Consider the following 16,147-nt stretch of genomic DNA (forward strand, 5'->3'; position numbering starts at 1 on the left):
GGGACATTAATTTGGATACTGCCAGCAATCCATTAATCCTCTGGGAGACTGCCAAGACCTATGCACGGGGTTTGATTATTTCTTACTCGGCAACATGGAAGCGGCAGAGGGGAGAGCAGCAGTGTTTGCTCGAGGCTTGCCTGAAGGCAGCTGAGACAGCATACTTTGACAGACTGTCTGTGACCAAACTGCAGCTGATTACAGCCCTAAGGGCTGCTTTGAATGCTGCACTCACCCAGACAGCAAAAAGGGAAATCACTTTGCAAAACAGAGGTTATTTGTGTATGGTGATAAACCGAGTAGATATCTAGCGTACCTGGCCAGAAAAAAGAATGCCCCTCAATCTATCACATCCATCAGAGACAGTGCTTGTACTCTTACTTGCAATGCCAAAAAAGATTAATGCAACATTTAGTAAGTTCTACTCTGAGCTGTACCGTTCAGAGGGCTGTGAGGACAGATTGTTGAAGAAGGAGTCCTTTTTTAAGACCCTGGACCTTCCAGGTGTAACTTCAGAGCAGGCGTCCTTTTTTAATACCCCTTGACAATCCAGGAAATACTAGAGGCGGTGAAGCAGCTCCAGAGTGGTGAAGCACCTGGCCCAGACAGACTTCAAATGAGTTTTATAAGGAATTACAGATCATGCTGGCCGGGCCACTCTTGGATATGTACGACACATACAGTCAGGACTGCCTCCCATCCTCTCTGAGAGAAGAAAATATTTCCCTTATTCTCAAAAAAGGGAAAGCCCCAGAGGATTGCACTTTGTATAGGCCCATATCATTACTAACGTGGATTTTAAAATTCTGTCAAAAATGCTGGCATTAAAGTTTGAGAGGGTTTTGTCTTTCATTGTAAAGGAGGACAAGACTGGTTTTATCAAGGGTTGTGGGTCTACTCATAATATTAAAAGAGTATTAAGCATGGCCCAGGTATGCTAGCAAGGTTCAATTACGGGCTTGGTGATCTCCCTGGATGCAGAGAAAGCATTTGACAAGGGTGGAGTGGCCATACCTCTTTTATGTACTGGAGCGGCTTGGTCTTGGAGGGGTTTTTGCCAAGTGGGTGGCAGTTTATATAGTAACCCGAAAGCAGCGGTTCTGACTAATGGTATAAGGTCAGATCATTTTAGTCAGTAGAGGCAAGGGTGCCCTCTCTTACCATTATTATTTACATTGGTGAGTGAGCCGCTGGTGGAGGCCATCCGGAGGGATACCAACATAATTGCCCTGGAGGTGGGGTCAGACAGGTGGGGTCAGACAGGTGGGGTCACCCTCTATGCATATGATGTTCTTCTCTTTTTAACTGATCCGATGACATCTGTGCCCCGTTTAATACAAGTAATTAATCTATTTGTTTTGTTCTCAGGGTATAAAATTTTGGGTATAAATTCAGGGTATAAAATGAAGTTGGAGGCCATGTCTGATTTTGGGGATGGAACCTATTTCCCTTCAGGTGGTCACAGGGAGTTTTCCTGTATTTATGCATTTTTATTACCCTGGCCTTCGATCAGTTATATAAAGTTAATTTTGTGCAGTTGCTGGAGAAGATAAGACTGAAAGGATCTTCCGATATCTTGGTTGGGTAGAATAGCTCTGGTCAAAACTAATGTTCTTCCTCGCTTATTATACCCCATGCGAATGCTCCCTTTGATGTTGCCTAGGCAAGCACGACGGAGACTTTACAGTTGGCTTGGATCTTTCATCTGGCATCATAGACGGACTCTTATTAAGCTGGACAAATTGCTGCTTCCGCAGGGGATGGGAGGTTTGGATTTCCTGGAGTTTAAGAAATATCAGTTGAGTTCCTTACTATCCTATGTGGCTGACTGGGCCTGCTAGGACCTGTGGTCAAGCTGGTTGGACATCGAGACCTCCCAGGCAAAATGCCTCCTCATCAATTTGTTGTTTATGGACAAGATGAAGACTGTTATGGGCCATTGCAGAAACCTGATTGTCCTTAACATGGTTAAAGCATGGAGAATGATGAGGCAAGTTGAGGGCAACTTTCAAAAAACTTCCCCTTTCACTCCCATTGTGGGAATGTTAGGATTATGGCCAGGGTCGTTGGACTCTGGCTTTAAGGTCTGGGAGTCTAGAGGAATCTCCTGTTTGGGAGATTTATTTGACGGGGAGGTGATGGTGTCTTTTAAACAGCTGAGTCAGAAATATGAGTTATCCAGGAGGGACCTCTTTCGTTACTTTCAGGTTAGGGACTTTCTACAGAAAAAGGCTACATTGATGGTTAGTCCCTATAGGTCAGATATGGAGAGGAGCGTGTTCCGGGCTACGGGTGCTCTCTCGGTCAGCACCCTCTATCACTTGTTCGGAAGTAATGTTTCGAAGGACATTGAGTGGCTATGCGGACTCTGGACTCAGGAATTGGGAGTGGAAATCTTGTCAGAGGTGTGGGAGGATATTTGGGAGAACTTAAGGAAGATTTCAATTTGTAACAGGACGCAGGCTATGCAACTGAAGGTACTCCACATAGCTCATTTGGCACTGGAGCAGCTTGCGAAATTTAAGACAGGAGTGATCCCAATGTGCCCCAAATGTAAAACAGATGCTGGCACTCTTACTCATTGCATGTGGTCATGCCACAAGCTTCGTATGTGTTGGGGTGCCACAGCGAGTGTTTTGGAAGAGGTCTTGGGAACTGAGGTTAAGTTGGATCCAGTGTCCCTCCTCTTGGGTTTGCCAAATCTTCCCTCTTTGATGTACGTGTGAAGAAATTGTTTAATATTCTTTCATTCCGTGCAAGGAAGAACATTCTAATGAGCTGGGTGTTAGAGAATCCCCTGGGACCTTCGGGCTGGCGTAGATTAGTTATGGAGCACATCCCCTGGACTTCCTTATGAGTACGGTGCACCAAAAACAGAACTGTTTTATAGAATGTGGAGGCCCTTTCTGAGTTATATGGATGCAAACTTGTCAGCCTTTGTGTAGTCATGAGGGCTACATCTGGTGGTCTGGGGGCCCCTGTGGGTTTGCTACTCATGCTCCTGGTGGTGGGGAGCTTTGGTGGGATTGTGTTGAATGCAGTAACCTAATTGAATGAAACTTAATTTACCTTGGTTTAACTTGATTTAATTTAATTTTTTTTCCTTAGTTATTTATTGAATTGTAGTTTTTGTAGTTTTTTTTCTCTTTCTCCTTGTGGAGTTGAGTAGTAGTTTGTTTTCTGTTAATGTCATTATATTATAAGGTTCTTATACTATTTTGTAGTGATTTTGTAATTTTGTAAAAAATTAAAAATCTTTTTTCTCAATAAAAATATTTACAAAAAAAAAAGAGGGCAACACCCTTTCCAACCTCAATGTCAGAGTCTTCGATAAAATTTTAAAATCAGAGTTTAAAAGCGAGATGGGTCTTCCCCTTTCTTGAGGATAAGAAAGATATTAGCTTCTGTCAAGGATGGCAAGAGGCAATCCTGACTATATGAATAGTTATACAAGTCTAGCTTCGGTCCTGACAGTTTGTTTACAAATTCTTTATAAAACTCACTAGACAAGCCATCTGGGGTGGACGCCTTTCCACTTTGAAGTTGCCTCACCGCCTCCTGTATCTCTTGGGCTGTTAACTAAGGAGAGTTGCCTGTTAAGCAGATACACCAGGAAGATACAAATTCCTAAAAAAAGACTCTATATTATCCCATTTGTCCTCACAGCTTTCAGATTGGTAGCGTTCAGAGTAAAACCTCCAAAACACCTCAATTATCTTTTTAGCGTCTTAAGTAAGAGTCCCATTCCCTTCCCTAATGGAAGCAATAGACTGCGAGGCATTCTTCTTCCTGACCAAATATGCCAAGTACTTACCTGGCATATCACCATGCTCAAACAGCTCCTGCTTTGCAAAGGAAATTTCCTTCCTTGGTGTATGCGTTAGCTTGGAGTTTAAGGTGGATTAGAGAGCTGTGATCTGCTGCGGCTTAGTCACGGACGATCTATTGTAATATGTTGTCTCAGCTGTCTTCAGTCATGCCTCAAACAAATGTTTCTGCTCTCCACTTCTGGCTGGCAGAGTATGAGAGAATTATCCCTCTAACATAGGCCTTAGCAGTCTCCGAAAGAATGGACAGATTGCAAGCTGTACCTGAGTTGGTGACCAAAAAAGCTTCAAATTCCTTAGAGAACTATTCTACAAACATGCCCTCCTTGAGGATTAAGGGATCCATTCGCCAGTACTGTGAGCCCATTGCATCACCCTTAATCTTAACCATTAAATACACTGCTACACGATCAGAGATGGCACTGTTCCCAATCGAACAGCAAACCACCAACTCTAAAAAAGTCATGGGAGTTAGGAAATAATCAGTGCTTGTGCGGCATTTATGAGGATTGGAATAGAATGTAAAATCTCTGCCCATGTCTCCAAACATCTACTAACACCAGTTCCACACATAGGTCACCTAACTGCTTAGATTGTGAAGAAAGCTTTGGGAGGCCTTTGGGTATTCTATCCAGCACAGGATTCATAAGGCAATTAAAGTCCCTCCTATAATAATATACCACAATGCCAAGACCTTTGGCTTAGATAGTGTATCAGTCAGAAATTTAAGAGGGTGGGCTGGAGGACTGGAGGACAGTAGACATTCAAAATACCATATTCCTTGCCACGTTTAAGGGCCTTAAGAATAACAAACCGATGATACTCATCTTTAACACAGTCTATTAAATTAATGGGAGACGCTTCCGGACAAATATTGCCACTCCTCTGCTCCTCGTACTAAAAGATGAGAGAAACACCTGATCAAACCCACCCTGCTGTAACTTCAAGTGTTCCTTGTCATTAAGGTGAGTCTCCTGTAACAGGGCAACATCCATCCTCTCCTTTCTAAGGCTTAACAACACTTTTTCTTTTTGCTAGTGAATGAATCCCTCTGATATTCCAGGTGCACCATTTAAGAATGCTGCTAACCATGATCCTTTACAATCACCTTTGGCCTGCCGAGAGGAAGAATTCATCTTACGACATGTTGAGCATACACAAAAGGAGACTCGGAGTCTATTTAGAAAAAAAACAAAAAAAAACTAACTACAAAATACAAAAGACACTACCCCCTGCCACAGGGACTTGCTTTTCCCATGCACACCCCTATCCCCTCTTCCAGCCCAAATCCAAACAATGGAAGAATCCAAACAAAAGACATTGTAAACGCAAAGGTATAATAAAAATAGTGAGCACTCTGCCCACCCCCCCACAATATATCAATACCACTCAAGCTCGGGGAAAAGAACCCACCAACAACAGCTTCTTTGGGAAAAGAGTGAAAGTACAAGAAATAAAAGCAAGGCAAAAAAAACCCAGACACAATTGTCCATGTCCATAAATACATCTACATTATTTTAAAGTGTCCAAGAAGTTTTTGGCTTGCTCCAAGAAATGAAATGACCACACAGTCTCCTGTAAATAATACAAAGTACCGCTGGGTATCTCATTGAACATTGACTACCAAGGTCCTTTAACCTTCTCTTAACCTCATCAAAAGGTTTCCTCTTATGAATCACTGCCACAGAAAAGTCCTGGAAAAACATTATCTTAGTTCCCTGATAGGTCATGGCCTGTGGATCTCTTCTAGAAGGTTTCCATAACACTCTGCTTGTCTCTGTAGCATTGAAATCGTATCAGAACTGGGCAGGGGCACTCACCCTGACTGGATCGGTGTACCGTAATCCGGTGAGCTCTGTCAACCTTCACCTGGTCTGCCTTGGCATCCCAGTCAAGAAATTGTGGCAACAGGTCATCAAAAAAACTTGCTGGCTGTCCACCTTCTGCTTCCACCGTCAGGCCAACGACTCGGATATTTTTCCTCCTACCTCTATTTTCCAGGTTATTGACTTGCTCAGTCAAGGCCTGAACCTGTTTCTCAAGGGTCTAGAGTCGTCCTGCCGAGGACTTGACTTCAATCTCTGACACCGCAGTCCGACGCTCAACCTCTTCAACTCACTTCCCAAGTCCTTCCAACTCCTCCTCGTGCTTTTGTAGCATGGGATTATGAGTCTCTCCCTCATCTCCTGGATCAGCTGTTGGATCGCTCCAAGTTCCTCCACGATGTTCTGCTGTGCAGGTATTTCTTTCACAGCTGCAAAGGGAGCTGCAGCTGCTTCCCCAGTTGCAGTCTCAGGCCTGCCTGTTGTTTTCAAGTGTCTCAAGTGTTGAGACTTGGCTATTTGCTTTCCCTTAGTCATTCTCACATGCTTGAAAAAGGATTTAAACTGTTGTTTTACTGTTTAACAACTTTGTTTTCAAAAAAAAACAAAGGTGGAGGTGAAATAAATATTACAGAGCTCAGCAAGGACGATCTATTTAGATCGCCGCCATCTTGAATCCCGATTGGGAAGTGTTGATATGTAAAGGGACATGGCATCCTTATAAGCCAGTCATTGAAAGTAAGCATACAGGCAAAGCAAGTGAGAAGGCAAGTGGTTTGTTGGCCTTCATTGCGAAAGAATTTGAGTACAGGAGCAAGGATGTCTAACTGCAACTATATAGTGCCTTGGTGAGTGTGGAGCAGGAATATTGTGCACAGATTATCCTGCTTACCTAAGAAAATATATATTTGCCATAGAGAGATTTCAATAAAGGTTCACCAGACTGATTCCTATGTTAGTAGGTTTGTTGTATGAGGAATGATTGCACCGAATATTCACTGGGAATTAGAAAATGAGAATCTCTTATTAAATCGCAGAAAACTCTGGAAAGACTGGACAGACTGGATATAGATATTATCCTTCCCTGGCTGGGAGATTCTAGAACTAAGGGTCATTGTCTCAGGCTTCAGGATAGACCATTTAGAACAAAGATGACAAGAAATGTCTTGAGAGGCTGGTGAACCTGCGAATTCTATGCTAAATAAATTGGTGAACACCACGTAATTGAATATACTGAATTAATTTCTAGACACTAAAGGTATCAGAGGGTATGGAGATTGCAGGAGAGTAGTGTTGAGAGAGAGGATAGACCATAGAAGATAGAACATTACAGCGCATACAGGCCCTTCGGCCCTCAATGTTATGTCCACCTGTGGAATCAATCTGAAGCCCATTCTTGTCCTTATGCCTATCCAATGACCATTTAAATGCCCTTAAACTTGGCGAGTTTACTATTGTTGCAGACAGTGCATTCCACACCCTACTACTGAGGATCAGCCATGAATGTATTGAATGATTATCTTAATAGGTCAAAAAGCCTGTTGTTTCTTGTATTTTCTATATTTCCGTGTTTCATCATTTGTAGTAACTTCAGTATCATCAGACCACAGATCATTGCTGTCAACATCATTGAGCACATTGTCAAAGTATCATTTCTAAAATGCAGAATATCAATATTGGAATTAAATTTATTCCATCTGTCTACATTTCATTGACACAATGTTGCTAGTGAATGTGTTTGTATACATCTATCTTTGGTGAATATCCCTTTGCCTCCCACCATTCAATTGTTTTCTTTTCTTTCAGATACTGACCTTGAAAGCTTTATATAAATATCAAGGGCCAAAGAATACTTGTAAGATTGCCAGGAATAGCTGCCAAATTGGTGTTTGTCAATCTTACATCACTGATTACAATGTTGATAGCAGGATTTGAACATGTCCCAGACATGTAGATATTTTTCTTTGTAAAATCTTTTGATCTCACACTTTACACTTCTTTCTGATCCATTCATTAAGTGCAACAAAAATATAAATTTGGAGCAAGAGTAGGACATTTACTCTTGGAGCCTGCTTTGCCATTTAAGAAGATCATGGCTGATCTGATTGTAATCTCAGCTCCACATTCCTGCCTACTCTTCATACCTTTCATGCTCTTGTTTACAAAGAATTTATTCACCTCTGCCTTAAAAACATTCAAAGACTCTGCTCCCACCCACCTTTTGAGGCAATGGGTTCCAAGACCTCTGAAAGAAAAAATTCTCCTTATCTGTCTGAAATGAATGATTCCTTATTTTTAAACCAACCACTAAATGGATAGAGCTGAAGGCAACAAATCCTTCTCTCTGAACCTTACTTATGAATACAGATGATGATACTTTTCTGAAATTTATTTTTGAGGAAAGATTTTTTAAAATTCTGAGCTGTCTACCATATAAGGTGGAATATAAACTGCATCATCTTGAGACCAATTATCTTTATACATGTTTTTTTTTGTTTTCTCTCATTAACAGTCCTGTTTTTTAGCATATTGGATTTTGTTGGCATTTTATTCATGTTTCTAATGTAGGCCACTTAATAAGTATAATTTGTCTTAATGTCAAATCACAAGTTGGTAGAGGCTGGTGATTTGTTTATTCTTAGGTACAGCTGGCAGACATTATGAAATTTTCATAAGAACATAAGAATTAGGAGCAGGAGTAGGCCATCTGGCCCTTTGAGCCCACTCCACTATTCAATAGGATTATGGCTGATCTTTTCATGGCCTCAGCTTCACGTACCCTCCCTCTCACCATAATCCTTAATTTCTTTACTGTTCAAAAAATTATCTATCTTAGCTTTAAAACCATTCAATGAAGAAGTCTCAACTATTCACTGGGCAGGGAGTTCCACAGATTCACAACCCTCTGGGTGAAGAAGTTCCTTCTCAATTCACTCCTAAATCTGCTCTCCCTAAGTTTGAGGCAATGCTGTCTTGTCCAAGTTTCACCTGTCAGTGGAAGCATCCTGTCTACTTCTATCTTATCTATCGCCTTCTTAACTTTATTTGTTTCTACAAGATCCCATCTCAGTCTTCATAATTGTAATGAATATATACCCAGGCTACTTAGCCAATCCTCTTAAGTCAACTCCAGAATCAATCTCGTGAACCTCCTCTGCACCCCCTCTAGTGCCAGTATATCCTTTCACAAATAAGGAGATCAAATCTGCATGCAGTACTCCAGGTGTGGTCTAACCAGCATCCTGTACAGCTGCAACATAACCTCTCTGCTTTTACACTCAATCCCTTTAGCAATGAAGGACAACATTCCATTTGCCTTCTTAATTGTTACACCTGCAGACCAACCTTCTGCGATTCAAGCACAAGGACACCCAAATCCCTTTGCACAGCGGCATGCTGCAAATTTTTACCATTCAAATAATAGTCCTTTTTACTGTTATTTCTATCAAAATGGATGACTTGATATTTATTAATATTGTACTCCATCTGCCAAACCTTTGCCCACTCACTTAAGCTATGTCCCTCTGCAAAGTTTCACTGTCCTCTGCACACTTTGCTCTACCACTCATCTTAGCCTCATCTGCAAACATTTCTGAGTACTTTATCATGTCTCAGACTATAAGATATAGGACCAGAATTAGGCTATTCGGTCTATTGAATCTGCATGTTGTTTGATCATGACTTTTCATGAACCATGTTAATCATTTAACACGTGTCTTGAATTTTTATTCACAATTCTTCCTTCAATTTTCTGAGAGCATAGAGTCAAATGGTTCTGTCGCATCTTTTTTTCTCTAACTGAGGCCACCTATTCAGTTTTCATCTGCTATGCTTATTCTTTGGCATGGATTACTTGGATATCTTTATCCAATCATGGACCATTTTCTCAGAACCACTAATCTATCTTGCTGCTGCACAGTTACAGTTTTGTTGTCATAATGAACACTACAGCTTTCAGTTTAAATTGAGCTATGCAGTTATTCTTTCTCAAAGGCATCTTGATGGTTTTTGTGATCCACCAGAATTTCAGTGGTATTATATTTGTACTTTTAACTGACATTTTGTCTTAAATAGGAGTTTGTTGTCGGCTGAAATGACATTAATCTTCTGTGTCTTTCAATTAATGAACCATAAATAATAATTGTTACATGATTTGTCATTATTAACTTGATCATTGTAATAATTTGAATAAATAAAAACAAAGTATGTTTTATGCATTTATTTACTAATATTTGTTAGTATTTATATCATTAATATAAAGTTGGATCATTAACTTACAGAGGATGTATAAAAACAGACAAGGAGATGCTGCCATCTAACCAAAAAGTATATAGAATCCCACCATCCCATAAATGTGTGAAATACATTTTAATAATTTGTGATTTTAGTGTCCTAAGCCATTCTAAACATCCCCAAAATCAAGTTTTGGTTTTGAATTGTTTGGGCTTTGGTCCTTGGGAATCCAAGGTCAATTTTTACATGATGTATGCAACAAATGATGCAATTTTGAAACTAAAATCACTGTTTAATTTCTACTAGAGATTAACTTTTATTTTGATGTACTTGAAACAATATGTTCCCATCGTTCCAGGTGAGGGTTGGTGTGTGGAATGGGTAGGGGTGCAGCTGGTAATAATTGTTTATTGCTTTAACAAAGTAGGCAGGCTTATTTAGGAATTTACATCTACCTAAATACAAGACTTCCTGTTTCACCTTTTTTTTAGTTTATGGAGTCCATTGGAGCATGGAGCTAAATGATTTTGGGCATGTAGTAGTGACAGTAAAGAAAACCAGCATGTTATTGTGAAGGTTGCAAGGGCAAAATGAGGATTCTTGGCTATTTCAGTTGATTTCCTTCATATGTCTCTGGTTTTAGGCCATGAAAATATAAGATACAACTCTTTTCTAGATTTTGTTCCTTTCCCACGATGATGCATCAGATGAATGACAAATTAAATTTATCAAATGTGTTCAGTTAAGTTGAAATGCCACTTACAATCACAACTGACAATCTTTGGATTGATATGGCTACTAGAACTGTTCAACATTATAGTGAAATTTTCTTTACTTCAAATCCATTTTTTTCTTAATTCCTAATTAAGGTACTGAGGTATATTTGTATGGCATTGCAATCTAACTTGCCATTTTTGGTACAGGTCTGAATAGATTTAGATTAGATTAGTTTCCCTATAGTACGGGGACAGGCCCGTCGGCCCAACAAGTCCACACTGACCCTCCAAAGAGTAACCCATCCAGACCCATTCCCCTACCATATTTACCCCTAACTAATGCACCTAACACTATGGGTACTTTAGCATGGCCAATTCACTTGACCTGCACATCTTTGTATTGTGGGAGGAAACCGGAGCACCCGGAGGAAACACAGGCAGACACTGGGAGAATGTGCAAACTCCACACAGACAGTTTCCCGAGGTGGGAATCAAACCTGGGTCCCTGGTGCTGTGAGGCAGCATTGCTAACCGCTGAGCCATTGTGCCACCCAGTACTTCAGCTAGCCATTTGTTGTTTGAACTGAATCCTGTATTTATAATCCATGCTTCCAGAAAGGTTACTGTGACAAAAAAAATGGAATATATCGATTGGTGCAATCCAGCTTTAGGAGGCTAACACCAGAAACTAACCATTGTCTGATCCCTACTTGACATTAATGGTTGACAATGTATTTTTTTGCTTTGTGCTTATAGCATTATCAATGCTTAGATTTCTGACAGTACAGCAGGTTTAAATTTTCCTAAATATATATTGAACTTTTTTCAGGCAAATCTGTGCTTTGTGGACATAGACAACCATTTTATTGAACTTCCAGAAGACTTGCCACAATTTCCAAATAAACTAGAATTCATTCAAGAAATCTCTGAGGTTTTAATGGCATTTGGGATTCCACCTGAAGGGAACCTGCACTGCAGTGAAAGTGCCTCTAAGCTGAAGAATTTTAAAGGAAGCGATGTGATCTATGATAAGAAGAATGGAAATGTAGCTGGATCAGCACTGAGCTCTTACGAACTACTAAAGGAAAATGAGACCATAGCAAGATTACAGGCTCTTGTCAAAAGGACTGGTGTGAGTTTAGAGAAGGTTAGTCTCTAATTAATTTGATTTCACAGTTAATAGTCTTCTGGTGATGGCTGTGAATATCTAAAATAACTTCATTCACGGATATATTTATTTATCAAATATAACAATGATGAACCTGTACAAATGCCTTCTTTTTTAGTTTGTCTTGAGAAATATTTTTACTTCAACCCTTACTAATAATTAGAATGCAAGAATGTTTTAATGAAATGGGGGGAGAAAGGGTTTGCAGATATGTTTTGACTATTGTTGGTGGGTAATATTTAGGCCGTTAAGAAGAGGTGGACTGGTAACGATGACTGAAAATCTAAAATAACCTCATTCTTAGATATACTTATTTATCAAATATAAACATGACAAACTTTATAAATGCTTGTTTTGTTTTTATTTTACCTTGAGAGCTATTTTTAATTTTTCCCTTACTGATAATCAAAATGCAAAATTGTTTTTACAAAATGGAAGAAGAAAGGGTTTGCAGTTATGTGCTGACTATCATTAGTGGGGAATATATAGACTGTTAAGAAAAGGTGGATTGGTAATAGGCATACTGTTTTATCCTCCTCCTGCAATGTATGCTAATGAATCTTCCTGGCATACATACTATTAAAAGCTCTGCTTTTGAGGTGTTGTATTTAGTTCAAACAAGTTAATGTGATGAAATTTGGAGTTGCAAATGATTCAACCTCAAGATTTGTACTTTTCCACCATGTCTCAACTCAATTTGACTGCTAATCAAGAGTAGGAAATGGTATATTGAAAATATCTAGTGGTTCCTTTTTGATTAAGTGAGCATGTATTCATAATGTTAGCAATGATTAGCTATTGTGGAAATTTCAATAATATATGAACATTTTACCTTTTGCTCTTTGTAATTGCATCAGGTTTGTGATTTATGAGTTTTAAAATAGAATAGACACTGAGGTTTTCTTTCTGACGTTTTGTAGCTGGTGATTGCGATAGTGAGTTGAAAATTCTGATTGCTACTCTAAGCACTTGTTAGCTATTTGAAATATGCATGTTCTCTGGCTCAAATTTACTATATTTCTATTACTTCATTATCACTGGGTCAAAATCCTGAAACTCCTTTTCGAGCAGTACTGCTGGTGTCCCAACACCCCACGGACAGCTGCTATTCAAGAAAGCAGCTCACCATCATTGCCATTAGCAAGTAATAAATCTTGGGTGAAAGTGAGGACTGCAGATGCTGGAGATCAGAATTAAGATTAGAGTGGTGCTGGAAAAGCACAGCAGGTCAGGAAGCATCTGAGGAGCAGGAAAAGTGATGTTTTGGGCAGGAGCCCTTCATCAGGATTGAGTAATAAATCTTAGCCAAGCTAGTAACACCCAAATTCTATGAAATTTTTTTAGATATCCCATTTCATGAAATAGAAGTCGATGACTGACAAATCTTTTAATTGCAACCCAAACTTTACCCGGAATTTTCCCATTTTCAGTTAATGTGTTCTGTCAAGTGAGATTGATGGTGCTTGGTCTGCCAAGTCTTGGAGTGACTTCCCTTGCATAAGCTACCATTGTTCATCTGATGAATTATGCAACCAGGAACTTTCATGGCTGTGTGGGCAGTCACATGGTTAGATGCAGAAATACTCACTACTCTTGGGATCTTCTGGCTTGACCCTCTTGGTGCAGTTTTTGAATCCCAGCTGTATACCACTTCAGATGCTGCAAGCCAGGAGCTAACAATATAGTGCTTGGCCATTATCATTGTGGACTTGGTGTTGAGAAAAGGAAAGCTTGCTCCCTGAGGGACGAAAGCTTCACAGATCAAACCTGAAGGCATTGGTGGTTGGGTAGGGGAGGGGAAGAGAGAGAGAGAGAGAGAGAGACACCATGTCATGAGACCAAGCTGGACTGGACCCAAATTGCAGCCTGGGTCAGTGCTTTGTGCCAGATATAGCACAATACTTTTCAGTGCAGGAAGGAGTACAATGTTCTTCTGCACTCTGCAAGGGTGGGTGCTACCATCTTCTCTCTGCTACCTCACATTTGCAGGGCCACTATTCATTTTAACTCTGCCACTGCACATGTCTCTTACCAAGGCTCATAGACTACAACTGTCCCTATTGCATGCATCATGCCTACTCAGCAGCTGTCACCCCCTCATCTTCCCAAATTATAAATTCCTCCTACCTTTTGCACTTCCTGTTTACTCTTTGGGAACACTTTACTCCCTCCTATTCATACTTCATCATAAAATGCTCTTCCAACTACTTCCATCATTTTATCCTGCACCCAGTTTCCCTTCAGCAAAAACTGGCCTACAAATGGGCCAAGAAGTACAGGAAGAGTCAGGAGTTGGCAGACAACAGACTCCGCATTCCATGTTAGGACAGAGTACTGGATTTGGCTAGAGACGTGCACTATGCTTATGTGGGGGCAGGAAGAGTTAAATGGCCAACAAACCAGTTAGCTTCATTATGCTATGCTACACTACTGCCCTATTAACACATACTAACCCGTTCTTAATCTGCACAAACTTTTATCCCTCTTACACAACTAAATCCCTTTCTTCTCACACGGGCATTAGTGACACCCAGCGAACCTCTGCAAATAGACAAACACCAGAGACCCTGGGGTCCACCTCCACCTTCTGAGAAAACTATTTACACTTTAGAGGGTGTTTGAGCAAGGGTTTCACCTTTTCACCAGCTCAAAGACTTTCACCTCGCTGGCTGTCCTAACCAGATTAGACTCAGGAGCACCATGTGTTATGCACATAACTGATATGTTGCTGCAGCTGATCAAGAATAAAACACCACAAATCTCTTCTACTTAAAGGACTACTGGAGACCAGGCACCTGCTCAGCCTCAGGCAGGGGCCTATCTCCTGTTCTTGAGTATTAATGACTTGGTTGAACTGCACAAAGACAATGGGCAAGATTGTCAGGCGCATTTAGTAATTTGCATTGAAATATGGAGGAGTCAATCAAAGTTATCAGTAAAGTGATGTGTATATCATGTGTCTGGCTACATCCACGGACAGGTTGGTGAATGCCATGGAAAGCCAACTTCAGTATCTGCCAGATATGCAAACAGACCTAAATGTCATTGCTTTAACTGTAAGTGGTCAGCATTTATGGCAAGGCACAATGGAAATCAAGCACCTTGACCTCGCTTCAGATGCCCCTTCTGCTGTGGTGCCAGTTGACACCCAAGGGGAGGAGGAACTATGTACAAGAATCCCCCGAAGTTTCTTTTCAGGACTCTGCAGAGATTCCCTCCGCAACTGATTATAATCCCAAAACTTTCAAGTTAACGAGGGTAAGCCTGCTTCTAGGCAGGCAGCTCTCAACAAGCCTAACACTGTAAGCCCAAAGTTACCAGGGGACAACTGCCCATTCATCCCTTGCCAACAGGTCCAACCTCAGAGCAAGATTCATCCACTCCAGTTTCAGGTATCTGGACTGCACCTTAATGCAGTAGGAGGCAGAGGAAGAAGAAAACATACTGAGGGTGCCACAGGTGAAACATCACTGTAAATAATTTTTTACTTTTGGAAATATATGTTCGCTTGCACTATTAAATGTCTGCTGTACTATAGTTTTTGTGATTAGATTAGATTACTTACAGTGTGGAAACAGGCCCTTTGGCCCAACAAGTCCACCCCGACCCGCCAAAGCGTAACCCACCCAGACCCATTCCCCTACATTTACACCTTCACCTAACACTACGGGAAATTTAGCATGGCCAGTTCACCTAACCTGCACATTTTTGGATTGTGGGAGGAAACCGGAGCACCCGGAGGAAATCCACGCAGACACGGGGAGAATGCGCAAACTCCACACACAGAGTTACCTGAAGCAGGAATTGAACTCTGGTCTCTGGCACTGTGAGGCAGCAGTGCTAACCACTGTGCCGCCCTTTTTTTTTAAATCAAAGATTTGGTGTCAGATCTGGTTAAATCACAACCATGTGAGAGAAGGGTTCAGGTACATAATTCTTTGAAATTTGTGCCACTGGTAGACAGGGTGGTTAAGAAGGCAATTAGCGTGCTTACCTTCATTGCTCAGACCTTTGAGTACAGGAGTTGGGATGTCATGTTGAGGCTGTGCAGGACATTGGTAAAGGTCTCTTCGGGAGTACTGTGCATGCAGTTCTTGTTGCCCTGTTATAGGGAGGATATTATTAATCTGGAGGGTTCAGAAAAGATTTACCAGGATGTTGCCAGGAATGGAGAGTTTGAGATATAAAAATAGACTAGAAAGGCTGGGACTTTTCTCACTGGAGTGTGGGAGTTTGAGGGGTAACTTTATTGAGATCTATAAAATCATGAGAGGCATAGATAAAGTGAATGATAGGGAATGTTTGCCTCTGATAGGGAAGTTCAAAACTAGGCAGCATATTTTTAAGGTGAGAGGAGAAAGATTTTAAAAAGGACATGAG

General features: G+C 40.7%; 1 protein-coding gene across 2 annotated transcripts in view; it reads left to right on the forward strand.

The window, feature by feature from the left end:
- Nucleotides 1–16,147, forward strand: part of dennd5a (DENN/MADD domain containing 5A) — a 257,488-nt gene that overhangs the window by 95,032 nt on the left and 146,309 nt on the right. For both annotated transcript variants that reach the window (XM_072592284.1, XM_072592285.1), the window contains one exon: nucleotides 11,429–11,746. In XM_072592284.1, coding sequence (XP_072448385.1) covers nucleotides 11,429–11,746 — 318 coding nt within the window. The remainder of the gene's footprint in view (nucleotides 1–11,428; nucleotides 11,747–16,147) is intronic.

This window comes from Chiloscyllium punctatum, chromosome 22 (assembly GCF_047496795.1).
Source record: "Chiloscyllium punctatum isolate Juve2018m chromosome 22, sChiPun1.3, whole genome shotgun sequence".
NCBI lineage: Eukaryota > Metazoa > Chordata > Chondrichthyes > Orectolobiformes > Hemiscylliidae > Chiloscyllium > Chiloscyllium punctatum.